This window comes from Rana temporaria, chromosome 12, assembly GCF_905171775.1.
Source record: "Rana temporaria chromosome 12, aRanTem1.1, whole genome shotgun sequence".
In the NCBI taxonomy this organism is placed as follows: Eukaryota; Metazoa; Chordata; class Amphibia; order Anura; family Ranidae; genus Rana; species Rana temporaria.
In genome coordinates, this window is record NC_053500.1 from 124,954,741 (window position 1) to 124,982,257 (window position 27,517).

General features: G+C 44.9%; 1 protein-coding gene across 2 annotated transcripts in view; it reads left to right on the forward strand.

The window, feature by feature from the left end:
- SRC (SRC proto-oncogene, non-receptor tyrosine kinase) overlaps nucleotides 1–16,009 on the forward strand; it is a 65,448-nt gene extending 49,439 nt beyond the window's left edge. For both annotated transcript variants that reach the window (XM_040330543.1, XM_040330545.1), the window contains 4 exons: nucleotides 2,043–2,119; nucleotides 5,056–5,209; nucleotides 11,375–11,506; nucleotides 15,143–16,009. In XM_040330543.1, the coding sequence (XP_040186477.1) occupies nucleotides 2,043–2,119; nucleotides 5,056–5,209; nucleotides 11,375–11,506; nucleotides 15,143–15,351 (572 nt within the window). In that variant the 3' untranslated portion in view covers nucleotides 15,352–16,009. The remainder of the gene's footprint in view (nucleotides 1–2,042; nucleotides 2,120–5,055; nucleotides 5,210–11,374; nucleotides 11,507–15,142) is intronic.
- The last annotated feature ends 11,508 nt before the right edge of the window (nucleotides 16,010–27,517 follow it).

Below are 27,517 nucleotides of genomic sequence, written 5' to 3' on the forward strand. Positions count from 1 at the left end.
ATCACTTTCACCTCCATTTCTGTCTGTAGTTCCACATAGACTAATGTTTATACATTGAAAGCAATGCTCCAGTTAAAACTAAAAACCCAAGTCTAGCCAAACCCTTCTTTCTAAAGCCTCGTACACACGATCGGATTTTCATCGGACAAAGGGTATAACTTTTGTCCGACGGGCATTGGCCAGGAACTTGTATTGCATACAAACGGAAAACAAACACGAAAGTATGTGTGTGTTTTTTTTTTCTTTTTTTTTTTTTTTTAGCTCTTTAGCGCCACCCTTTAGGCATCTTCTGCTAATGTTGTGTTATAGTGAGCATTGCTTCGGAGCATGCATGTTTGTGCTTTGGAGTTTTGTCCGGACTTGTGTATGATCGGATAATTCGACAACACACAATTGTTGGCGGACAATTTAAAAGCATGCTATCCCACATGTTGGGAAAATCCGACAACAATTGTCCGATGGAGGGTACAAACGGTTGGATTTTCCAACAGCCTGTCATCACACAATTCCGGTCGGATAATTCGATCATGTGTACGAGGCTTTCGTTTTTGAAGCATAGGATTTTCCTTTTATATCTCGCGAGGGTGAAAGTCAATCCAGTATATGTGTGTGTGTCTCGCTAGCTCTGGCGAGGCCGCTCTCGTGAACCAGGGTGCTGCTAACGGAGAGACCCAAAGATGAGATGTAATGCGTGCCAAACCAATGGTCGTGGAATCCAAACAAGCCTACATTAGTTCATATTGGGAAAAATTTAAACAGCCAATATATTTTTGAGGCTCAAGTACTGACCCCCCCCCCCCCCCCCCTTCATCAGGGTTTAATTTATGCATGAAGTTAAAATGAGAGCAGCTGCTCCAATAGATGACACAAATGAAAAATAACAGCTGGGCTGTCTCCAGCATTTATATCTTTAAAGCGGGGGTTCACCCCCAAAAAATGTTTTAACATTACTTTTAGCCGAGTTGTTAGCATGACAATCGGCTGTTTTTTTTTAATCTCCTTGCCGTACATACCATTTTATTTATTTATATATATATTTATTTATTTATATTCACCCTGGCTTCCGTGTATGGAATCTGCGGGACTGGGCGTTCCTAATTAATTGACATGCTTCCGACCGGCGCGTCACGAGTTGCCGAAAGAAGCCGAATGTCGGTGCGCAGGCGCCGTATAGAGCCGACTCGCAGTCTGGCTTCTTTCGCATGTGTGTGAACCCAGCCTTAATATACCTCTGTTTCAGAAAATAAAACAGTTTCTATATTCTAGGGCAGGCATTACCTCAGCCTCCAGTTTCTCCTCCATTATTTGCTGCTATTCCTTCTGGTATTCAGGACAGGACAACTGTTGAAAGGGAGTAGTTCACCAGTTACACACAACCTGCACCTGCCCTTCCCCTCCAGGAGATTGCTCCTTCCCACCTCTGTAGTTTACATGCAGATGTTAGTAAGCACCATTCTCCCTGAATACATAGCCAGTGTCTTCCTCTACCTTACCATCTTCTTGCATAGATCGTTCTTTGGCAGAGTGTGCTGGAGCTTAGTGATCACATAACCGCCTATGTGGAGCAGAGCTGTAGTATTGAAAAACGGAAAAGTGTATCCCTGGAAGTCCTGTAAAGCTTACCATAAGCTATTCAATCTGATTGTACAATCAATCAGTGTAATGCAGGGTACTGCCCAATTGGATAGATGGTATGTCGTCCTATTCTAAAGTTTTGGTAAATCTAAAGGAGAGAGCTATCGATAAGTGTACTATACATTTTTCAGATTTCAGAAGATAAAAGGTAGATTTTCCCGGGTACTGCTTAGGCACATTTTCACACTTCTAGACATTCCCTGCAACATAGGGAATTTTCACTTTTGAACTTTCTGTTTTTTAATCAGACTTGCATGAATTTGTTTTGCTTGTTACCAGAATTTTTTTTAACCTACCAGCAAGTGTCTGAGTGTAAAACTAAAGGCATTGGTGGGATCCACACACCTGTATGTTTTGCCTTTTCATCATCAATGTCTTAGTATGTCTTCTTCTGTTTCCCCACACAGGCAGTCTTTTGGACTATCTAAAAAGTGATAATGGCAGCTGCCTCCGACTTCCACAGCTTGTAGATATGGCTGCACAGGTACGCCTGATTGCCTTCATTTAAGTAGACTTTGGCTAAATCAGAATTTCAGTAGGTTTAGTGGTCTATAGTTGTCACAAGAAATGTTAGCTGAACGTATGGTCCCCAGTCCTCTGTATGAATTGCCATGCGAAGCCGAAGACCCCTTTCACACTGGAGGCATTTTTCAGTCGCTTTATCGCTAAAAATTGCACCTGAAAAAGGCCTCAGCTGCAATCCCAGTGTGAAAGCCAGAGTGCTTTCACACTGGTGCGCTGCACTGGCAGGACGTCCAAAAAATTCCTGCCAGCAGCTTCTTTGCAGCGCTTTTCAGTGTTCCGCCTATCACGGACGTCCTCGGACGAGAGGACATCCGTAATGGGCGGGAACACTGAACACAGGCTCTGCTGGGAAACGGAGTGTTCCGCCTATCACGGAACAGGGCGAAGAAGGGGGCGCGGCTTTAGAACAATGGACGCCCGCAGTCTGACTCTGCATACAGGTACCGGCGTATAAGACGACCCCTGATTTTTGGGGGATATTAAGTACAAAAAGTTGTCTTATACGCCGGAAAATACGGTACACGTAGAATATATGGGCATTTTAACTAGGAGTCAGACATGAATCTATATGAAGAGTGGAAGAGAGAGAAAAATATTTTATATTAAAGTAGTACTAAAAGCTGAGACTTTTTTTTTTTTTTCTTCTTCTTCTTCTTCTTCTTCTTTTTAATGGCTATAATCATTTTTAATATGCAGCCTCAACCTTCTCTGGGGTTAGATGCTGATCTTCCCTGCACAGAGTCTTTAAAGATATATATATAGATATAGATATATCGATATAGATAGATAGATATAGATATATATCTCACATGTTTGTTGTTATATAATATAAAATATATATATATATTATATAACAACAAACATGTTATACTTACCTGCTCTTTGTAATGATTTTGCACAGAGCAACACCGATTGTCCTCTTCTGGGGTCCCCCACCGGTGATTTTGGTTCGTTCTGCCTTCAGAGGGCCCCAATAGCAAGCTGCGAAGTATGGTATAGAATGCCCCTTATAGCAAAGTAAAAAAAACGTCTACCTTTAGAACCACCCCCTTCCTCCCCCGGACTACATTTCTCATGAGACCTCGCGCCTCACACATTCACAAATTCTCAGGCACTTACTGACATGTATGGACGGTGTACTGACCTGTATGTGTGCTGCACTGTATTTCCTGGCCGATTAATCGATTACGAAAATGGTTGACAACTATTTTCATAATTTATTTGTTGTCGTTTAATCGCTGAGTTGTTTCGGCGCCCTACCTGTCACTGCTTATTACTGTCACAAGGGATGTTTACATTTCTTGTGACAGCAATAAAAGTCATAAGAATTTTTTTTTAAAAGGGCCGTGTAAAAATAACTTTAACCACTTAAGCCCCCGGACCATTTTGTTGCTAAATGCCCAGGCCAGGTTTTGCGATTCGGCACTGCGTCACTTTAACAGACAATTGCGCAGTCGTGCGATGTGGCTCCCAAACAAAATTGGCGTCCTTTTTTTTCCCCACAAATAGAGCTTTCTTTTGGTGGTATTTGATCACCTCTGCGGTTTTTATTTTTTGCGCTATAAACAAAAATAGAGCGACAATTTTGAAAAAAAATCTATTTTTTTCTTTTTGCTGTAATAAATATCCCCCAAAAACATATATAACATTTTTTTTTCCTCAGTTTAGGCCGATACGTATTCTTCTACCTATTTTTGGTAAAAAAAATCCCAATAAGCGTTTATCGATTGGTTTGCGCAAAATTTATAGCGTTTACAAAATAGGGGATATTTTTATTGCATTTTTATTCATTTTTTTTTTTTTTTTACTACTAATGGGGGCGATCAGCGATTTTTTTCGTGACTGCGACATTATGGCGGACACTTCGGACAATTTTGACACATTTTTGGGACCATTGTCATTTTCACAGCAAAAAATGCATTTAAATTGCATTGTTTATTGTGAAAATGACAGTTGCAGTTTGGGAGTTAACCACAGGGGGCGCTGAATGTGTTAGGCTTCACCTAGTGTGTGTTTACAACAGTAGGGGGGTGTGGCTGTAGGTCTGACATCGATTGTGTCTCCCCTATAAAGGGGATGACACGATCGATGCAGCCGCCACAGTGAAGCACGGGGAAGCCGTGTTTACATACGGCTCTCCCCGTTCTTAAGCTCCGGGGAGCGATCGCGACGGAGCGGCTATAAACTAATAGCTGCGCCGTCGTCCCATATCGCTCCCCGAGGGAATCCGCCCGCCGCACGCAGCGGGGGGGGGGGTTCACAATCGGACCCCCCACCCGCTAGAAGGCAAGGACGTATATATACGCCCATGTGCCTGTCCGTGCCATTTTGCAGACGTAAATAGTCGTGCGGCGGGCGTTAAGTGGTTAAAGCTCAACTCCGAGCAAAGAAACGGTTTTCCCTTGCTGTGGGGCTGTGTGCTCTTTTTGTCCATTGGATTGGAGAAGGGAGATGCCTTTTCCTCCCAGGTCCCTGCGGCTCCTGCTACACCCCACCCCACCCTTCCTACCCCATGATCTAGCGGTTTTATTCAGTGGACTGTTCTTGACGCCATCAAGCCCCATAGATCTGCTCTGGACCTGGGAACATCAGGAACAATCCACCACTGGATCGTAGGGGAGCACCATTTGTCGCTGGAGCAGAGGATCAGGCGAGTATAAGTTTTCTGTGCACCCCTGGACAAAAGGAGCAATTGACTCATGCATTGCAGGCACATTCACACTGCATGGGAATTTTATTTTTATTCTTTTTGCCTGGAGTTGGGTTTCTACGTTTATTTTTAAGGGTTAAAGTAGGGTAAATTGGACGGGCTGTTTGCCCTCTTTGTTTGATGTTTACAGTTAAAGTTTTCAAAAAAGGTTTCAATGTACAATGGTCATCACTTTTCTTTGTTAGATTTCCTCCGGAATGGCGTATGTAGAGCGGATGAACTACGTACATCGCGATCTCCGAGCTGCCAACATCCTCGTAGGCGAGAACCTGGTATGTAAGGTCGCCGACTTTGGACTGGCTCGCCTGATAGAAGATAATGAATACACAGCAAGACAAGGTATGTCCACAATCTCTGAGTCGCCGTCCACAGCGGTATGCTCCTAATTATACACATATGCCACTTAATTATATACCGGGGCTTGTTTATCTTTAGTATGCGGCTGCTCCATATCATTATGCTGTACCAGCTGTTTTTCTGTTTACCCAGCATTCTAAACTAGATTTACAAAACCACCATGTATTCTCATTTCTTAAAGTGACACTCTAGGCTGCTTTTAGCGAGCAGATATTTTGCTTTATTGGAGTTTGTGCATTTAGGAGACCCTGTGGCCTTGTCCAGTCATGTCAGGACTTGTGTAAGGCCCGCCCCCTCCTGCTGCATAATACCCAGTGCTTCCAGATGTGGGGAGCATGTAACCCCCTCTCGTGATGCTGTGCAAAGCAGCAAATCTCTAGGCCTGAGTCATGTGACCTAGGAGTGATATCACTACTCCCTTTAAGCCAGGGGTAGGCAACCTCGGCCCTCCAGCTATGGTGAAACTACAAATCCCATCATGCCTCTGGGCCATATTCTGAGTAGAGTTACGACGGAGTATCTCAGGAAACTCCGTCGTATCTCTCTTTTTTGACCCGCGTATCTATGCGAGTGATTCCTAGAATCATTTTTGCATAGATACGCTGAAGATCCGACATGTGTAAGTCACTTACACTGTCGGATCTTAAATGTAATTCGACGCTGGCCGCTAGGTGGCGTTTACGTTCAGGTCTCATTTGTTTATGCAAATGAGCCTGATACGCCGATTCCCGAACGAATTTGCGTTGCGTAACCGTCGCTTACGTCGTTTGCGTAAGCGTAAGGTTACCCCTGCTATATGAGGGGTAACCTTACGCCAGTCCCACGTATGCCATGTTAAAGCGGAGGTTCACCCATACCCTACACATTTTTCCCTTAGCTTCCTGCTCGTTCGGTCTAGGGGAATCGGCTAGTTGTTTTAAAATATGAGCAGTACTTACCCGTTTTCGAGATGCATCTTCTTCCGCCACTTCCGGGTATGGGCTGCGGGACTATGCGTTCCTTCTTGATTGACAGTCTTCCGAGAGGCTTCCGACGGTCGCATCCATCGCGTCATAATTTTCCGAAAGAAGCCGAACGTCGGTGCGCAGGCGCAGTATAGAGCCGCACCGACGTTCGGCTTCTTTCGGCTACGAGTGACGCGATGGATGCGACCGTCGGAAGCCTCTCGGAAGGCTGTCGATCAAGAAGGAACGCCCACTCCCGAAGACCCATACCCGGAAGCGACGGAAGAAGATGCATCTCGAAAACGGGTAAGTACGGATCATATTTTAATACAAATAGCCGATTCCCCTAGACCGAACGAGCATGAAGCTAAGGAAAAAAAAAAAAAAGAAATGGTTGAACTCCCGCTTTAAGTATGGCGTCGGGTCCGCGTCTTTTCCCGTCGGGTACGTCGTTTTCCTAAGTCGTTCTTGAATACGACTTTACGTCAATGACGCACACGTCGGCGTCATTGACGTTTTCCGCCGAGAACTGGAGCATGCGCACTGGGCTATTTTTAGCCCGGCGCATGCGCAGTTCGATCGAAACGGGGGCGCGCTTAATTTAAATGTAAGCCGCCCCCTTTGAAATACGCGGGGATACGCCGGGCCTTTTACACTACGCCTCCGCAAACTACGGAGCAAGTGCTTGAGGAATACGGCACTTGCTCCAGTAAGTTGCGGCGGCGTAGTGTAAATGGCTTACGCGATGCCGCCGCAGAATATTGGAGAATCTGGCCCTCTGCCTCTAGGAATCATGCCTGTGATTGTCAGGGTCTTGCGATGTCTCATGGGGCTGTAGTTTCAAAACAGCTGGACGGCCGAGGTTGCCTATCTCTGCTAAGCTTTGACCCCAGCCGATACCAGACTGCAATAGAAAAAGTGTAGGGGAGTTAACGTGGTTTTTAAATTACAGGCCCCGGGGGGGGGGGGGGGGGGGGGGGGGGGTCACCCTGCTTCCTTGCTTTGGGTCATTGAAAAAGCATGCAACCAGTGAAGCCTGGAATATTTTAACTCCTTTCCAGCAGATTTATTCCAGGTCAGTGAGTCACTAGCTTGTTCAGTGTTTATCGGGATGATGGCCCTGGAGCTGGTATTGATATGAACCACTGGCCACTGGTAGATTCCCCATATTTCTGTCCTCACAAATTGTTTTATCAGATATTTGAACTTTTATAGAAAGTGCACCTATCCCGGGAGGTGCCCTAATCGTTCTCTCTTCTACCCAGAGATGCATACTTTACTTCAATCCGACAGGCACAAGAAATTGTTCACATCTTGCGCCACATGTCCTCTGTGTCCTGGCTGCAGCTGCGCAGTAAAGCCCCATAGTAGTCTATTGGGCCGGTCTACCTCAGTTTCTGGCCGCATGAAGAAATGTGAATTTCACTTCCCTGTTTTCATATGCTTGCTGTACATTAGTGCCCTGATTGGTTTACATGTACAGATTTGTATTTCTTCCTATAGTGGTTGTCTGTATTTCGTTGGTCAATAAAGCCGGCCATAGACGCTCAATTCCCCCATCAAGCTAGTTATTGTTGATGGGGAATCCCTCCCGCAGAGACCTTGTGTTCCTTAACCACTTGCCGACCTCCTCATGTAAATATACGGCAGCAGAATGGCACGGACAGGCACATGCACGTACCTATACGTCCTCTGCTTGACGCGGGTGGGGGGTCCGATCAGGACCCCCCCCCCCCGGTACATGCGGCGGTCGGCAAGCCTCGGGGAGCGATCCGGTACGACGGCACGGCTATTCGTTTATTGCCGCTCCGTCGCGATCGCTCCCCGGAGCTGAAGAACGGGGAGAGCCGTATGTAAACACGGCTTCCCCGTGCTTCACTGTGGCGGCGCATCGATCGAGTGATCCCTTTTATAGGGAGACTCGATCGATGATGTCAGTCCTACAGCCACACCCCCCTACAGTTGTAAACACACACACACTGAACCCTAAATGTTACAGCGCCCCCTGTGTTTAACTCCCAAACTGCAACTGTCATTTTCACAATAAAGAATGCAATTTAAATGCATTTTTTGCTGTGAAAATGACAATTGTCCCAAAAATGTGTCAAAATTGTCCGAAGTGTCCGTCATAATGTCGCAGTCACGAAAAAAATCGCTGATTGCCGCCATTAGTAGTAAAAAAAATAAAAATGCAATAAAACTATCCCCTATTTTGTAAACGCTATAAATTTTGCGCAAACCAACCGATAAACGATTCTTGCAATTTTTTTTTTTTTTACCAAAATAGGTAGAAGAATACGTATCGGCCTAAACTGAGGAAATATTTTTTTTTTTATATATATATGTTTTTGGGGGATATTTATTATAGCAAAAAGTAAAAAATATTGCATTTTTCTCAAAATTGTCGCTCTATTTTTGTTTATAGCGCAAAAAATAAAAACCGCAGAGGTGATCAAATACCACCAAAAGAAAGCTCTATTTGTGGGGAAAAAAGGACGCCAATTTTGTTTGGAAGCCACGTCGCACGACCGCGCAATTGTCTGTTAAAGTGACGCAGTCCCGAACTGTAAAAACCCCTTGGGTCTTTAGGCAGCATATTGGTCCGGGGCTTAAGTGGTTAAGAACGCAATGACTAAAGTAGACACCAGCAATAATCTCATGTAAAATCCAACAGACTGGTTGTACGCAATATGCTGAACCAGCCGAGATTCCGACTGTCTATGGTCAGCTTTAGCCTCTTGACTGCCTTCTGAGGGAAAAGTAAGGCACAGCCATTGTCCGAGAAATAGCGCCTACAAATAAAGTGAACTGATATGGCTGCTGTCGGACCTGCTCACAGATTTGCTTCAATGGGGGGGATTACTCATATACTCCTCTTTCATGCACCTCCCTCATGGCTCCTTTTGACTGCCAGGATCAGGGCCGCCATCAGGGGGTACAGGCATTACACCTATAAGGGGCTCGATGGTCCCCAAGGGCCTGGCTGGCCCCCCTCCCGTGTGTATATATATATACAGGGCTTTTTTTCTGGGGGAACTTGGTGGAACTCAGTTCCACCACCTCTGGCTCAGACCCTTTGGTGCCTGCTCACTACAATCACTTGTAAACACAGAAGTCTGGTTTCTGTGTTTACAAGTGACAGCTCTGCACTCTGTGTGTAACCCCCTGAACTCTGCACTCTGTATGTAATGCAATTCTGGTATTTAATGCCCCTTTAAGACCCTTCTACTGTATTTGAAATCTAAACAGGCTCGTGGTTGAGTTCCTGCACCTATTTTCTGAGAAAAAAAGCTCTGTATATATATATATATATATATATATATATATATAATATACATTTTTATTGCATTGCATCTGTAAGGGGCCCCCCTCCCCCCTGACATCCAGTTGTGTATGTTGATATGACAATCTTCCTCTTGTGTAAAAGCACTGGTGCATGGTGATTGGCACAGCTCTAACCTGAGGTCAGCAAGAGAGTCCTCAACCCTGTGTGAGCTTTGACTAGGCTGACTTGCACCTTACCCTTCATTTATCCTGGCAGCTGAACGGGAGAGAGGCAACCTATTGCTTTGCCCTGCATAGGTCATTTAAGTTTGCCTTTAAGTCACTGTGTTGAGAGTGCCTGCTTTTAGATGGCTGTATACATGACCGGCATAGGAGTGCGCACAGGGTGTGCTGGGTGTGCCTGGGCACACCTTAATCCCCCTGTGCAGCGCTGATTACCCCTGCTTCTTGGCTTCCCTTGTCTCTCCCCTGCAGTGTTGCCAGCTTCCCTCCTCTCCTGCTGGCTGCTGCGGGGGATGTTTCAGCGTGGATGAATGAATGAACACCGTGAGTATCAATCTTAACTGAAGCATAGTAAACTATTCTTTCAGTCTGTGAATGAACAAGAAAGAGCACTTCCCATTTGGTCATTGTCCAGTGCAGCTGAGGCTTAGACAATTGATATTTCACCAAAGCCCCCCAATGGAGCTCCTTTAACCACTTAAGCCCCGGACCATTTTGTTGCTAAATGCCCAGGCCAGGTTTTGCGATTCGGCACTGCGTCGCTTTAACAGGCGATTGCGCGGTCGTGCGACGTGGCTCCCAAACAAAATTGGCGTCCTTTTTTCCCCACAAATAGAGCTTTCTTTTGGTGGTATTTGATCACCTGCGGTTTTTATTTTTTGCGCTATAAACAAAAATAGAGCGACAATTTTGAAAAAAATTCAATATTTTTTACTTTTTGCTATAATAAATATCCCCCAAAAACATATATATAAAAAAAAAATGTCCTCAGTTTAGGCCGATACGTATTCTTCTACCTATTTTTGGTAAAAAAAAATCGCAATAAGTGTTTATCGATTGGTTTGCGCAAAATTTATAGCGTTTACAAAATAGGGGATAGTTTTTTTGCATTTTTATTAATTATTTTTTTTTTTACTACTATTGGCGGCGATCAGCGATTTTTTTCGTGACTGCGACATTATGGCGGACACTTCGGACAATTTTGACACATTTTTGGGACCGTTGTCATTTTCACAGCAAAAAATGGAGTTAAATTGCATTGTTTATTGTGAAAATGACAGTTGCAGTTTGGGAGTTAACCACAGGGGGCGCTGTAGGAGTTAGGGTTCACCTAGTGTGTGTTTACAACAGTAGGGGTGTGTGGCTGTAGGACTGACGGCATCGATCGAGTCTCCCTATAAAAGGGATGACACGATCGATGCAGCCGCCACAGTGAAGCACGGGGAAGCTGTGTTTACATACGGCTCTCCCCGTTCTTCAGCTCCGGGGAGCGATCGCGACGGGGAGGCTATAAACGAATAGCCGCGCCGTCGTCCCGGATCGCTCCCCGCGGGAATCCGCACGCAGCGGAGGGGGTCCCGATCGGACCCCCGACCCGCTAGAAGGCGGGGACGTATATATACGCCCATCTGCCTGTACGTGCCATTCTGTGGACATAAATAGGCGTGCGGCGGGCGTTAAGTGGTTCAAAAAAAAAAAAAAAAAATTATCAAAAATAAAATGGTTAACAATAATAAAATAAATAATAAAAATAAACTACTGACACCAATCTGCTCTACTGACACCATCCACTGCTTTGCTGATATACACGCACGTGTGCACCCCCTAATGCAATAGGCTGCGCACACCAATGATGACCAGTAACTAGCAATAACTACAACATCTCTTTGTATATTTACACATTTCTCTCTATTAGGTGCCAAGTTTCCTATTAAGTGGACTGCTCCAGAAGCTGCCCTGTATGGACGATTCACTATTAAATCAGATGTCTGGTCATTTGGAATTCTTCTAACAGAACTGACCACTAAAGGAAGAGTGCCATATCCCGGTTAGTATTGTGCCAACTCAGTTTATACCTCACTTAAATGATTAATGATACATAAAAATGATTGGTTAATAACCTGTTGTCTATATAAAATTAAAGCACAAGATCGCAGTGGAAAAAGAGAAAATAATTAGTTTATTAGACAGAAAAAGAAACTTGTATTAATCCCATATTTACAACCATAACATAAATCATTTCTATAACTGAGATTGGATATAGAAAATGTGTAGAAACCAAGAAGAGTGGCAGAAAAAGACCTTGTCGTCCATCACGCTCTATTTTATTAGCACACATTATATTTATACAGTATACATTTTAAGTATATTTGAACTGTCACTCAATATTATGTGTTTGTACTTATCCCTATATTCTATAAAAAGAAAAAAATCGAATATAATGAGATGCCTTTTGGGACTGGTTCAATCCTGAATTGCACAGGAATGCAGTCCTTGTCCTTGTGGGATTCAGTGCGATGCAATTTTTCAGCCTATGAGCTGAAGTTGCACTGGATCGCGCCAAAAGTGGAGCATGCACCACTTTTCAAAAGTGCACAGCACCGAGTTGTCATGGACTTTGGTACCAGCCTTTGTGGTGTGCGGTTTTGGGGTGCCTTTAGGACTACATTGACACCCAGACAAAAATTTAAATCCCTTTCGGTGGACTTTTAAGGCACAAAGATAATGGTAAAATATAATATTTATTGAACAAACATTAAAAACATGTGATTCTGTCTAAAAAATAATAAAATAAAATGTGATCCTCTTTTGCCCGATGCATTTCGGAGCATAAACATCTTCTTCAGGGGTGTATCTTACAAAATTGATCAGATCTTTATATTTAGCGGGTGTCACACATTAACATTCCACATCAATTTTAAAAGCAAAAGACCAAGAAAACATGGAACTGGGTCTCAGATATTCCTGTGCATGTGGCTCATCACATTAAAGGGGTTGTAAAGGTAATTTTTTTTTTCCCCCCCTAAATAGCTTCCTTTACCTTAGTGCAGTCCTCCTTCACTTACCTCATCCTTCCATTTTGCTTTTAAATGTCCTTATTTCTTCTGAGAAATCCTCACTTCCTGTTCTTCTGTCTGTAACTCCACACAGTAATGCAAGGCTTTCTCCCTGGTGTGGAGAAAGCCTCTTGAGGGGGCAAGCAGGAGTGTCAGGACGCCCACTAACGCACAGCTCCTTTCTCTATCTGCAAAGTAGAGAGCGTCCTGACCCTCCTGCTCGCCCCCTCAAGAGTCTTTCTCCACACCAGGGAGAAAGCCTTGCATTACGGTGTGGAGTTACAGACAGAAGAACAGGAAGTGATGATTTCTCAGAAGAAATAAGGACATTTAAAAGCAAAATCAAAGGATGAGGTAAGTGAAGGAGGACTGTAAAGGAAGCTATTTAGAATTATTTTTTTTTTTTTTTTTTTTTTACCTTTTACAACCCCTTCAAATCAAATCTCATAGTTGCATAATGTAATCCACTGCTGTCAGGAGTACAGAGGTAATGTTTTTAATGAAAATGCAGTTCTGTTTGAGCCACTTTGCCTATTCAAGGCTCAGCTCCCACGCTGTAGCTTACTCCGGCAACAGTGAGGGATCAGGGATGGGTGAATGTGTCCACCCTCAAGGATCTTTAATAAACCTCCTTTGGAGATGTCCGAAGTGCCACCGTTACCAGCAAGGGGAGCTATTCACTCTCTAAATAATCTTTATGCTAGAACACTGAGCCACATCCCCCTTACTATGTATTTTAGGATACACAGTTCCCAACAGCTTTGACCCACATTTATTGCAATTATAGGATCCCATAAGTTAAAGTGGTTCTAAAGGCTCAAGGTTTTTTATCTTAATGCATTCTAGGTAAAAAAACCTTTGTGCAGCTTCCCCCCGAATACTTACCTGAGCCCTTTCGCGATCCAGCGATGTGCACAAAAGTCTCAGCTCTTTGGGGATTCTCCCTCCTCATTGGCTCCCTCTGCTGTCCATCACAGCCAGTGAGACAGTTAGAAGAGGGAGGGGTTGGAGCCGAGCCATGGGTCCGTATCTGAATGTATACGAAGCACAGCGGCTCAGGAGCTATCCTGCTCGGGTGCCCCCACAGCAAGCTGTTTGCTGTGGAGGCACTTGACAGAGGGGTGGAGCCAAGAGTGTTGGCCAGGGTCCCAAGAAAAGAGGCGGATCCACTGCAAAACCACTGCAAAGAGCAGGTAAGTATAACATGATTGTTTAAAAAAGAAAAATGATTCCGGTTACGCTGTCGTTACCTGTGGAATAGCTACTAGGCCTTTTCTTACTGTCCAGGTGCGTTTCCACTAATACTTGCCTACTGTAATTGTGTATTTTGTGCTGCTCCCGCATATGCTACCTTCTGATGCTGTTATGTCGCCCTGCGCTTCATTCTTCTGTTTTTTGTTTTTTCTTTTTCTCTTTTCTTTTCTCATTTTTTTGGGAAAAGTAGTTAAAAAAAAAACCTTTCTAAATAAAATCTGATTTAAAAAAAATAAAATAAAAAAAAATTGGGTGAATAGAACTTGCTGTGTAGATGGGCCATCGGCAAACAACGGTTACTGTGGCCTGAAATCCTATTTTTTTATGATATTTAACCACTTCCCGACCGCCTCATGTATATGTACGTCGGCAGAATGGCACGGACAGGCACATCAACGTACCTGTACGTGCCTGCCTAGACGGGGGTCGGGGGTCCGATCGCCCCCCCCCCCCCGCTACACTCGGCGGTCGGGTTCCCACGGGGAGCGATCCGGGACGACGGCGCGGCTATTCGTTTCTAGCCGCCCCGGAGCTGAAGAACGGGAAGAGCCGTATGTAAACATGGCTTCCCCGTGCTTCACTGTGGCGGCTGCATCCATCGTGTCATCCCCTTTTATAGGGAGACTCGATCGATGACGTCAGACCTACAGCCACGCCCCCCTACAGTTGTAAACACACACTAGGTGAACCCTAACTCCTACAGCGCCCCCTGTGGTTAACTCCCAAACTGCAACTGTAATTTTCACAATAAACAATGCAATTTAAATGCATTTTTTGCTGTGAAAATTACAATGGTCCCAAAAATGTGTCAAAATTGTCCGAAGTGTCCGCCATAATGTCGCAGTCACGAAAAAAAACGCTGATCGCCGCCATTAGTAGTAAAAAAATAATAAAAATGCAATAAAACTATCCCCTTTTTTGTAAACGCTATAAATTTTGCGCAAACCAATCGATAAACGATTATTGCGATTTTTTTTTTTTTTTTTTTTTTTACCAAAAATAGGTAGAAGAATACGTATCGGCCTAAACCTGAGGAAAAAAAAAATTTTATATATGTTTTTGGGGGATATGTATTATAGAAAAAAGTAAAAAATATTGCATTGTTTTCAAAATTGTCACCGCAGAGGTGATCAAATACCACCAAAAGAAAGCTCTATTTGTGGGGAAAAAAGGATGCCAATTTTGTTTGGGAGCCACGTCGCACTACCGCGCAATTGTCTGTTAAAGCGACGCAGTCCCGAACTGTAAAAACACCTTGGGTCTTTAGGCTGCATATTGGTCCGGGGCTTAAGTGGTTAATATGTTTTTGTAGCCACTCAAGGATGCCTCTGCCCATGTGCTTTTTCTTACATGTAATTTTCTCCGCCCCACAGGGATGGTGAATCGAGAGGTCCTGGACCAAGTTGAGCGTGGGTATCGAATGCCCTTCCCTCCTGGCTGCCCTGAATCCCTCCACGACCTGATGTTGCAGTGTTGGAGAAAAGACCCAGAAGAGCGGCCAACGTTTGAATACCTACAGGCATTTTTAGAAGACTATTTCACTGCCACCGAGCCCCAATACCAACCTGGGGACAACCTCTAGGGAAGACAATCGGAGCTCTAGCTAAACTGTTTTACAGCCCCTGAGATGTCAGACACAGATGCAATACTTTCCAGATCCTCTGCAGGCGTTCGGCTCTTTTTGAGCTATAGGTTGAAGTGGGAATGTTGGTCCAACCTGGTGACCATGCAAAAAAAAGAACCACTTTCTCCTTCGGTGTTTGCCTCCATGATTCCACAGTAGACGTTGCCTGATATCCATTGCATTCTGTTCCCAGATCGACTTCTGCTGCTCCTGAAAAATGTTGCCTGCTGAATCCTTTTATAAAGTAATCTATTCCTTTTTTTTTTTTATCCACCAATCAGAAACTGGCTGTCAGTATTTTGTCCTCGAAAAAGACCAATCTCCATTCACCCATTTGTCTGAGAAATACTACTTTGTACATTTGCTCAGGAGGAAATGCCACTCCTTCGTCTGTCTTTTCTTGGACTTCTAGCAGTTGAAAATGTCAGACTTTTTGGATGATTACAAATTCCGTGTTTTTTTTTTGTACGTTTAACTGTGGGTGGTTTTTGGGGTCTTCCAGAACTCTACAGACCTCCTTCTTGAGGGCCACTTGTCTTCCACCCCCCACCTGCCTTCCTCATGATGTAGAGGACCTGTCTTTTTTTTTTTTATATAAAGAAGAGATTAGACTTTACCTAGATACTTTGTACCATCACAAACTCTTTATGTATGGCCTGACACTGACTGTTCCCCTATTGCAGGGATATGCAATTAGCGGACCTCCAGCTGTTGCAGAACTACAAGTCCCATGAGGCATAGCAAGACTGACAGCCACTAGCATGACACCCAGAGGCAGAGGCATGATGGGACTTGTAGTTTTGCAACAGCTGGAGGTCCGCTAATTGCATATCCCTGCCCTATTGAATCCTGATCTACGGTATGACAGTTGTAATATCACATCCTGCGCTGGAGTTGTAAAAACTTCTTTGAAGGATAACTCTACTTCAGGGATGTGCAATTAGCGGACCTCCAGCTGTTGCAGAACTACACGTCCCATGAGGCATAGCAAGACTCTGACAGCCACAAGCGTGACACCCAGAGGCATAGGCATGATGGGACTTGTAGTTTTGCAACAGCTGGAGGTCCGCTAATTGCATATCCCTGCTCTACTTGATACCCCTCCCTAGCACAACCCCATAGCCCTCTACTTTCTTGTCCACACTTCAGCCAAATCTATGCTTTGCGGCCCACAGGGAGCGGCACATCTGCCTTTGTAGACTCTTATTGCTGGTCCTGATTCTCTACAGATCCTTTTAATTCCTAAGGAGAGGATGTCTGTCATTGGGATGCATTGATGGCCTTTCCATAGCAATGAATGGAATTTTTCAGCACATGCACAGAGAAGTATGGCACCAGCTGAGAGTGCTTAGGGGTGGCTATGTGGCTTCCCATGGGGATGCACAGAGAAGTATGGCACCAGCTGAGAGTGCTTAGGGGTGGCTATGTGGCTTCCCATGGGGATGCACACAGAAGTATGGGACCAGCTGAGAGTGCTTAGGGGTGGCTATGTGGCTTCCCATGGGGATGCACAGAGAAGTATGGGACCAGCTGAGAGTGCTTAGGGGTGGCTATGTGGCTTCCCATGGGGATGCACAAAGAGTATCTGCCATGAATGTGGACAGAAAGCTGCAAGACCTTGCGGTTGTGTTGGGGGGAAATTGAAGGATTACTGTACATGACCACAGTTATCCTTTTACACCCAATTTGCTTACTTTAGTCTCCTCTATTCCTTTTTTCTTTTGAGCGGATTTTGCAGCAAAAGGCACAGAAAACAAAATTTAAATAATCTTTACGTAAAAAGGTCAAGTAGGTTACTGGAGAGCAATAAAACTCTGAACTACATGTTGCATCCAAAGCTGATATATTGGTGGATATTTATGGGATGAATGATCTTGTACTCGCTCTTCCTGGTGTCTTCTGTGTGATTTATAAAACATCAGAGAGATTCTCTTTCCTTTGTCCATTGTAGTTGTGGCAGACCGCACTGCTGGAGTTAAGAAGCCAATGGGTGATTCCGATGACAAACTTGACTCTCTTGAGTAAAACTCAATTTTTAATGGTTCATCATGCATTAAAGACCAACTCCAGCCAAAACTTTTTTTTAAGGTTTGGATAGATGGGGAAGATTATAAACTTCTGTATTGCTGTCCATGACCTTGGTTGGTGGAACCTTTGCTTCACTTGGGACAGGAAGACACAGACCGCAGTAACTGATGGACGCAGAAAAGTCTGCGTCCTTGCTGGAAAGATTTCCCATCACTTCCTGTCCCAATAGGAAGTGAATAAATATCTCCCCACTGGGAACTGGATAAAAGTAAAACCTGATGGAGGTTACAACCCTGCCTTAAAAAAAAAAAAAAAAAAAGCTTTGATTGAACGTGTCTGAAAGGGCTGTGTCTCTGTTACTTACAGAAACCAACAAGAGCCCGAGGCTTAATTTTTTTTTTTTTTAACTGGTTATAGGCTTTAGGGGGGCATTTGGACTTGCATGTATGTTGTATTCACCTTACAGTGTGTCCTGGGCCAATTTACCGTATTTATCGGGGTATTGCGCGCTTCGGCGTATAATGCGCAACCCTTAAGTGGAAAAAAAAATTCCTGTAAAAAAAAACATTTTAGTACTTACAGTTTTGGTGTCTTGCGCGGCGTCCATCGGCGGCCTCGTCGGGTCCGGCGTCCGTCTGCGGCTTTGGTGGTGTCCTCCTCGTCGGGTCCGGCGTCCTTCTCCAATGTCCTCCCTGCTCGATCCCCGCGCAGAGTTTGAACCACTGCGCCGGCATATACCGAGCGCAGTACACTCTGGTATAGGCTCGGCTCCTCTCGCAGTCACGTCCTGTACGTCCAGGACGTGACCGCGAGAGGAGCCGAGCCTGCCCAACTATACCCCGAGTGTACTGCGCTTGGTATATGCCGGCGCAGTGGTTCAAACTTGGTGCGGGTATCGGCGTATATCGCGCACCCACGATTTTGCCCTTTTTCACGGCAAAAAAGTGCACGGTATATGCCGATAAATACGGTATTTAAGCTCCGGAAGCTTTGCCAAAAAAAAAAGGGGGTATAGAACAAAAGACTAGTCGGTGGCTTTTCCAATTAATTCTGAGCTGCCCAATAGACACCAGATTGTCATCTGATTCAGGCAAAAAAAAAAGTCTGCTTTGCAAACACTCTTTGGACAATTTAGTCTGCACTACAAGACTAAACTGCGCTAAACTACACCCCCCAGTCCTTCTTCCTTTTTTTTTTTTTTTTACAAATGTCCAAACCAACTCTATAATGATTACAATAGAGCGATGGTGGAGATTTGCAAATGCCGTTTCCTTTATAAAAATAAGCCAGAACTCTAGGCAAGCATCTAAATACACGTTTATGAAAATCTTTGGTCTTCCTGGATTTCTGCATTAAAATCAGTTGTAAAATGCAAACAAATCCCATTATCTTAAATGGACAGGACACCGAAGTTTGTTCTTAGACCACGGGTTATATGCCGTTACCTTCAGGTGGTTGGGCACTGGCAAAAGCTTTGCTGGGACATACAGCAAAGTTGTAGTGCTACAACCCAAATAAAATTGAAGAGTCGGGTGCAGGATAAGCATAGTATTAGGCAAAAGCAATCCGCAACTCCTTACTTGCTCTTTAAACCAGTGATGGAGAACCTTGGCACCCCAGATGTTTTGAAACTACATTTCACATGATGCTCATGCACTCTGCAGTGTTGTTGAGCATTATGGGAAATGTAGTTCCAAAACATCTGGGGTGCCAAGGTTCTCCATCACTGCTTTAAACTCTTCAAGGTTTATTAGTTCTCCATAAACTACACGGTTGCATGCAGCAGATGTTAACGCGTTTCGGCCTTGTTCACGCCAACATTAACAAAGCTGAAATGCATTAACACCTGCTGCATGTAACCGTATCCATATATCCCTGCCTACTTTGTGAAGCTCCACTTTTTTTTTGCTGGTGTCATGTGGCAGACTTTCCTCCTTTTTCTCACCTCTTCTTCTTGACCTTTCTGCCAAGAACTGAACTGCCTATTACCTCATGGCTCACTAATGGTTTCCGGATCAGTTATCCCTGGTGCTCATTTGCTGCCCATAGAACACCAGACTGTCATCTGATTCTGTCTTTAAAAAAAAAAAAAGGCCTGCTCACCCAGTGACTTTAGGCACATTAGTCTGCACTTGCAAGACTGACCAATGAAATCGTACTTGGACCCTGCAGCAGCTGGGTCCGCCTAAAATGCTTGCTTCCGGCACTGGATTCTGCATTTGACGCTCACCTTGGCAACGGTGCGTTAGCACGGTGCTATGCAGGTCTGGGACCGTGATCCATTCTTATGGCACAAAGGGGTCTGCCCATTGTGAGGGGGTGGACTCTGGATGGCACCAGCGACATGTACCTTTTACATACCCGTTCCTGGCTCTATATGTCTTCTTGGCTGATTACTGGCATTTGTAGTACACACTACATTTATATCCCTTTATCCTACAAGATGATTCGCTCCTGGGTTATTGCCATTCCTTCGCACGAGACATGCTGAATCTCCCTCAATCCACACTTTTCTTGTGAGTCCTCTGCAAGGGAATACCCTGACTCGGCGATGGCACTTGTGAGTGGCACAACTAGCGAGATTCCTGTTGCAGGACCTGAACAAACTCCTTTCAGGTTTAAAGCTTTCCCTTGTTCTGAAGCAAGGTCTTATCCCGACACCACTCCCTCCCACTGATTCGGACTCCCTCGCAGACGCACATGTGTAGCAGAATGCAGAGCAGGTAATTTCCCCCCCATATTCTGCAACCTATCATGTGAGGTAATTCTTACCTGGTATGTTGCTAGGGAGCCCTCTCCTAGAACTTGTTTCCTTTCCTCATTCTTCAACTTCTGTTTTGAAATCGCCAAACTTCTAGCCATTGATACTCTGTAGGTTATGGTTCAGCCTTGTATATTCTCTTCCTAAAACCTTGGCTCTTGTCCACTTTACAAGAAGTGGCTCCTTTTCGTCACCTGCTGCAACAGTGTGTGGCCCTCAGGGGCCTTCTTCAAGTGCTGGTACCCAATCGGAGCTGAGATGCCTTCACTTCCTTACTCCTGGCCGCCATAGTTCTGCCTCGGCTCCCCCCTCTTTTTTTTTTTTTTTGAAGCAAGCTTTTTATTTTATTTTCTAACACTACATTAGGGGTAAAGTATCTTGAAACCAGTCCTTCTGGCTTCCCTGGTGCTCTTTCTGGGGGACGTCATTCTTCCTCTTCATGTCCTGCCTTGAAGACATATCAGTTTATGATATGGATGGGCTCAGGGCTCTCATCCATGACTTTCTGCCATGGCTTTCCTTAGGAATTGATCTCTCTTCTGTTCTTCAGGTGATCTCTTTATAGCAGTGATGGTGAACCTTGGAACCCCAGAACTACATTTCCCATGATGCTCATGAACGCTGAAGTGTAGCTGGGCATCATGGGAAATTTAGTTTTAAAACATCTGGCGTGCCAAGGTTCGCCATCACTGGTCTATAGGATGCCGCTCTCCTCTTGTTTTTTTTTTTTTTCTAGGGCTTCTCCCCTCTGGAAGAACAGGCAAAAGGTATGGAGTGCCTCGTTTCCTAAGATGATGGAGTTTTTGGTATCAAGCATCTGTTTTGTTTTTTGTTTTTTTCTCACAATTTTGCAGGGACATCATCTATTTCTCCATCCATGTTTTCAAAATTTTAATTTTTTTTGACAGGTGGCTATTTGAACCCCCTACTAAGTTGTGCTTAGACCCCAAGGTGCTTCTACTGTCTGTTCATTTCAGTTCTGTTGATCCTTATTGTTTTACCTGTGTCTATTGCTGCTTTTTTTGGGATTTTGATACCCACCCCTCACGTTATTGCTTGGAGACATCACATAGGCTAACTTCTATGTCCTGTACTTTTAAGATAACAGGAATGTTGAAGCACGTGCACATTTTATATCTTACAGTACAGGTCCCCTTCCTTCTTTTCCTTGTGTTCTTATTCCTTGGTAAAACAGAGAGGGCAAGCATTGTATAGATTAGTGTTTCTCAAGGCCCCCCCAATAGGTCATGTTTTCAGGATTTCCCTTGGATGAAATGGCTGTGGTAAATGCTAAGGCTGGGTTCACACTACTACACTACTTTCATCCTACTTTGCTCTGTGTTCAATGTTTCCCTATGAGAGCGTCTTGTAGCGTCCTACACAAGTCGGTCCGACTTTGAAAATGCTCCCTGTACTACTTTTGGTCCTACATTGATCCTACTTCAGGCCCATTGAATATCATTGAAGTCGGACCAAAGTAGTATCCTGTTCATGAAAGTAGGATGGATGTAGGACCAATGTAGGATAAATGTAGGACCAATGTAGCAGAGCAAAGTAGGATGAAAGTAGTGTAGTAGTGTGAACCCAGCCAAAGGCAGTGAAGCTGATCAAATCACCTGTGCAAAATAATGGAAATCCTGAAAATATGACCTGTTGGGGTGCCTTGAGGACTGGAGTTGAGAAACACTGGTATAGATACACTAGGGCAGAGCTTTTGCCAGTGTCTATCTGAGGATAGTGATATATAAGCCATGGTCTAAGAATCCACTCATGGACTGTACTCAAAGATATGGAGTTTATGGGTACGTCAGAATTCCAATTTTCCACTGCCGCCAGGACACGCCTCATAATAGGCCTAACGTGTACATCTTTAACACTTGACGTCACCGTTCATAAACTTTGCCAACAAGGGACAGTTGTCCACTTTGGTTAAATATTTTCAGTAGGGTTTTTGATAATGGTACGAATGCATTTCGGAGTGACTGTATGGGAGGGTTAATGCCTGGTCCTGTTTAATACCACTGGCAACACTGCCAGAATGGGGAGGGGTAAAATCCTAAATATTTCTCAGGGAGGGGAAGGCTTGGAAGTTCTATTGCCAATCATAGAACGTTGGACAGTATATTTCTGCACCTGCCCTGGTACTGGGTTAATTCACCCTGGTGCAGCTGTAGGTGGCAGTTGGTTTTTGGTTAGATACAAAGTGAATATTAAGATCTCATGTTATGGTGCCAATGGAAAGTATAACTGAATTTGTATATATATATAAAACATTTTTTTTTTTTTTTTAGTGGTTATATACCATGCAAAGGGCAGAACTTTGTATTGTGACTGCTTATCTAAATACACTGTATGTAGGATTGTGTTACAGATCTGTCTATAGTATCGGAGGTTTTTCTAAAAACCCATTTAAAGGGTCATTTGATAAGGAAGTTCAGCAGGTACTTAAGGACCAGATCTCCTCTTTAATGTGGACCTGTGACCAGGCTAGGAACATGGAAGTATTTATAGATCCTTGACCTATTCTCATGGGCGCAATAGATATATATGGCAGCATAGCGGGTGCTGCCACACATACTGCATGTGTTCTTGAGGCTCTGTTCTTTTGCTGAGAGTGGCCATCATCTATGATGGGTCGCCAGTGGGATGGGCTCCTGATCATGATGTACAATCACAGTGGTCACATGAGCTGGAGCACCACCTCTTGGTGTTCGGATTTACTTAAAGTGGAGGTTCACCCTAAAAACAAGTATATACCATTCAATCCAGCATATTGCCGACATGTACAGTATGCTGTTTTTTTTTTTTTTTTTCGGTTTACATACCGTAGTATAGGTATTCCCCCCCCCCCCCGGCTTCCGGGTAGTGAATCCCGCGGGAGTGGGCGTTCCTATTCAGAGACTAGTGATTGACGTATGACAAAAGCTTCACCCCCCGGCGCATAATGCGCGTCACCAGTTTCCGAAAGAAGCCGAACTGCGAGTCGGCGCTATACGGCGCCTGCGCACCGACGTTCGGCTTTTTTCAGAAACTGGCGACGTGCATTATGCGCCAGGAGTGAAGCTTTTTGTCATACGTCAATCACTAGTCTCTGAATAGGAACGCCCACTCCCGCGGGATTCACTACCCGGAAGTCGGGGGGGGGAAATACCTATACTACGGTATGTAAACCGAAAAAAAAACAGCATACTGTACATGTTGGCAGTATGATAGATTGAATGGTATATACTTGTTTTTAGGGGGGGGGGTTGTGGGTAGGAAAGGCAGAGTTGCTGAGAAAACAGACATTGGTGCTGTGAACCTTGAGGATGATTTTCTTCACAGTGCCTGCCGCTATAGAGGTCAGTAAGGACTTGATTTAAAGCTCATTTTGCTCTGTGTTAGGAATCTTCTTCTAAATACATTTAATGTCCAAAGCCTGGCCACAATTCTACTTTAAAGCAGGTGATCAACCCAGATATGTAGGGCTGATCTTGTATTATTTAAGGGGTTGTCTATGTAGAATGTTCTATAGATAACGGGCTCCAAGGTGCAGCTGTTACGTGCTCCTCTCTTTCATGTTTTGATTTGTTATGGGCTGTCCAACTAAAAAAAAAGATAAAATCTCGGCTCTACTATACAAATTGTCTTTCAATTGTGCTTTGGAGGCAGTTTCTATGGGCAAATCATGTGAAATATAAAGCTGAACGGGGCACCCTTTTAACTGCCCTCTGAGAAAGGGGATAAATGGTCGGTTTACCTTGTTAACGCAAACACTGGCACCTCTGCTTATATCTCCGTAGCAATAAATTAATGAAAATGGTACGGTGAATAAAGACGAGAGGCGGATATGTGGCTCTGTGTTTTTATTTGTTCTGTGAAATTGTTTCTATATAGAGTGCATGCTTTTGGAAATAGCCTGGAGTTAAGCTTTACTGTTAAAGTGGATGTTAACCCAAAATGATTTTTTTTTTTTTTTTTGCTGTCTCAATGTAGAGTATAAGATTTCCCTATCGTCTGTGCCCAGTAGGGAGGGGGTCACCGCTCCAGGTGGGTCTTTGCAGGCAATTTGAGGAACCTCTCAGGAGTCCAAGGTGCTGGCAATGCACAAGGCAAACATGGAAATAGAAGGACAGCCGCACTCCAGAGGAACTTGAAGTCGTCTTTATTAACCACTTGACCACTGGGCACGTAAACCCCCTTAATAACCAGACCAATTTTCAGCTTTTGGTGCTCTCACAATTTGAATGACAATTACTCAGTCATACAACATTGTACCCAAATTAAATTTTCGTCCTTTTTTTCACACAAATAGAGATTTCTTTTGGTGGTATTTAATCACCGTTGGGTTTTTTATTTTTTGCGCTATAAGAGAAAAAAGACTGAAAATTCTGTAAAAAAAATAATAATTTTTCTTTTGTTTCTGTTATAAAATTTGGCAAATTTAGTATTTTTTCTTCATTCTTTTGCATAAATGTGAAAGATGAAGTTATGCCGAGTAAATAGATAACCAACATGTCACCCTTCAAAATTGCACACGCTCGTGGAATGGCGCCAAACTTCGCTACTTAAAAATCCCCATAGACGACCATAGTTGCGGAGTATTGTGGGGTATTTTGGGGTATTGCGGAGTATGGGGGCATAATTGCAGAGTATGGGGGCATAATTGCAGAGTATGGGGGCATAATTGCAGAGTATGGGGGCATAATTGCAGAGTATGGGGGCATAATTGCAGAGTATTGCACAGGGAGGGATGGATGGCTGGATCTGTGACTGCATGTGTCACAGATCCAGCCCACAGCAGCTGCTGCTGCTTCCGCTCTCTCCTCTCTCACACTGTACTGTTCGGTACAGAGAGGAGAGGGAGGAACCGGCGTCATCACATGACGCCGGTTTGTTTACTAGTGATCGCTCCGTCATTCGACGGAGCGATCACGTGGTAAACCGCCGCTATCAGCGGCGATTTACCGTGATCCGTGATCAGCCGGGTCCGGAGGACCCGGTGGTCACGGAGATTCCCGTGTGCGCGCCCCGCGGGAGCGCGATTCTGGGAGGACATACATTGACGCCCTCCCAGAGTTAAGCAACCGCCTTGTAGACGTATTTCGTCTATAGGGCTGTTGTTAAGTGGTTAATAAAAGATGGACATGCAAATCCAAAAATACAGTCGCATGAGGGGACAGCCGATGCGTTTCGCACTCAGCCATGACTTGGCACTAACTGAGTGCGAAACGCGTCGGCTATCCCCTCTTGTGACTATTTTTGGATTTGCATGTCCATCTTTTATTAATAAAGACGACTTCAAGTTCCTCTGGAGTGCGGCTGTCCTTCTATTTCCATTTTTCCACGTCTGTGCCCAGTCTTGCCACAAATAGTTAATCCAGCTCTGAGCAACCCTCTTTCTTTTTTCAGTGAGATAAACGGACAAACAGGAGAAAACTTTTGTCTGTTCTACCCCCTTGCTGTGAATGACAGGTTATTTACATATCTCAGCCTTTATTTTTTAATTTCCACCCCCACTCCTTTTCTGACGTCATGTGGTTACTTTTCTGGATTTTGACTGGATGTTAGTGATCATAGCAGAATTTGGTGTAAGGCAGGGATATGCAATTAGCGGATCTCCAGCTGTTGCAGAACTACAAGTCCCATGAGGCATAGCAAGTCTGACAGCCAGAGGCATGATGGGACTTGTAGTTTTACAACAGCTGGAGGTCCACTAATTGCATATCCCTGGTGTAAGGAATACAAAATGTATGTTAACAAGGGGAGTGTAGAGGTGGGCGGGGAGTCTACTGACATCAGGACTGCACCCACAGAGCTCCAGACAACAGATCCACCCACAGAATCTCCAGTTTTTCAGTTCTTAGACAGAGGGGAGACATGTGACAGGTGAGGATACATGCAGGAGGCATCTATATCCTTATAGATCAGCACAATGGCAGTAGTTTAGAAAGGATGAGAGGGGTTTACATCCACTTTAAGCTTTACTGTTAACAGCTCACTTAAATGTCTGAACAGAATAAAAAATGCATAACGTGTTAAGCCAGGTTTGTGATGTGTACACACACCAGCCAGACAAAGTGGTCATACCTGGGACTTGAAGCTAAAGCAGCTCCTGGTACACCCCCAGCTTGCTGGTTGGACAATGAAGGAGCAGCCACTAATCAGGATATGCAATTAGTGGACCCCCAGCTGTTTCAAAACTACAAGTCCCATCATGCCTCTCCCTCTGGCAAATCCCATGCTTGTGGCTGTCAGTCTTGCTATGCCTCATGGGACTTGTAGTTCTGCGACAGCTGGAGGTCCAGTAATTGCATATCCCTGCGAAATGTATGAAGTCATCTTTGTTCTTTCCACATTTTCTCCTGTTATCACCCACACTTGGTTGGCTTGTAGTGCTTTCCTTCATGTTTTCCTGCTGTACAAGGGGTGACAGGAGGCTGATATTAAATTAATTTAGAAATGCATTAAAGAGGAGCTGCAGTCTGATCACATAATTTGTAATAAAAACATCTTTGCCATTCTGAAGCTTCCCTCCAACCACTTTGCATATATTTATATATACTGTACTTGCAGAAATCTCACTCCACTAGGTCTAGCTGCAATAATTTTAACTGTGGGCAGCTGAAGCTGCTGCCTGTTCACTTCCTGGATTTACAGAGGCACACCTGCCGCTCTCATTGGCCCTCTTATGACCCACCCCTCCCCTCCCATCCTTCCTTCCTTCCTCCCCTCCCCTCCCATCCTTCCTTCCTTCCATCCTCCCTTCCATCCTCCCTCCATTCCTCCCTTCCATCCTCCCTCCCTCCCCCTCCTTCCCCTCCCCTCCTTCCCCTCCCCTCCCATCCTTCCCCTCCCCTCCCATCCTTCCCCTCCCCTCCCCCATCCTTCCCCCTCCCCTCCCCCCTCCTTCCCTTCCCTCCCCTCCCCTCCCATCCTTCCCCTCCCTCCCCTCCCATCCTTTTCTTACCCTCCCCTCCCATCCTCTCCCCTCCCATCCTCTCCCCTCCCATCCTTCCCCTCCATCCTCTCCCCTCCCCATCCTTCCCCTCCCATCCTTCCCCTCCCTCCCATCCTTCCCCTCCCTCCCCTCCCATCCTTCCCCTCCCTCCCCTCCCATCCTTCCCCTCCCTCCCCTGCCATCCTTCCCCTCTCCTCCCATCCTTCCCCTCCCCTCCTTACCCTCCCTCCCCTCCTTACCCTCCCTCCCCTCCTTCCCTTCCCTCCCCTCCTTCCCTTCCCTCCCTCCTTCCCTCCCATCCTTTTCTTCCCCTCCCTCCCATCCTTCCCCTCCCTCCCCTCCTTCCCCTCCCTCCCCTCCCATCCTTCCCCTCCCTCCCCTCCCATCCTTCCCCT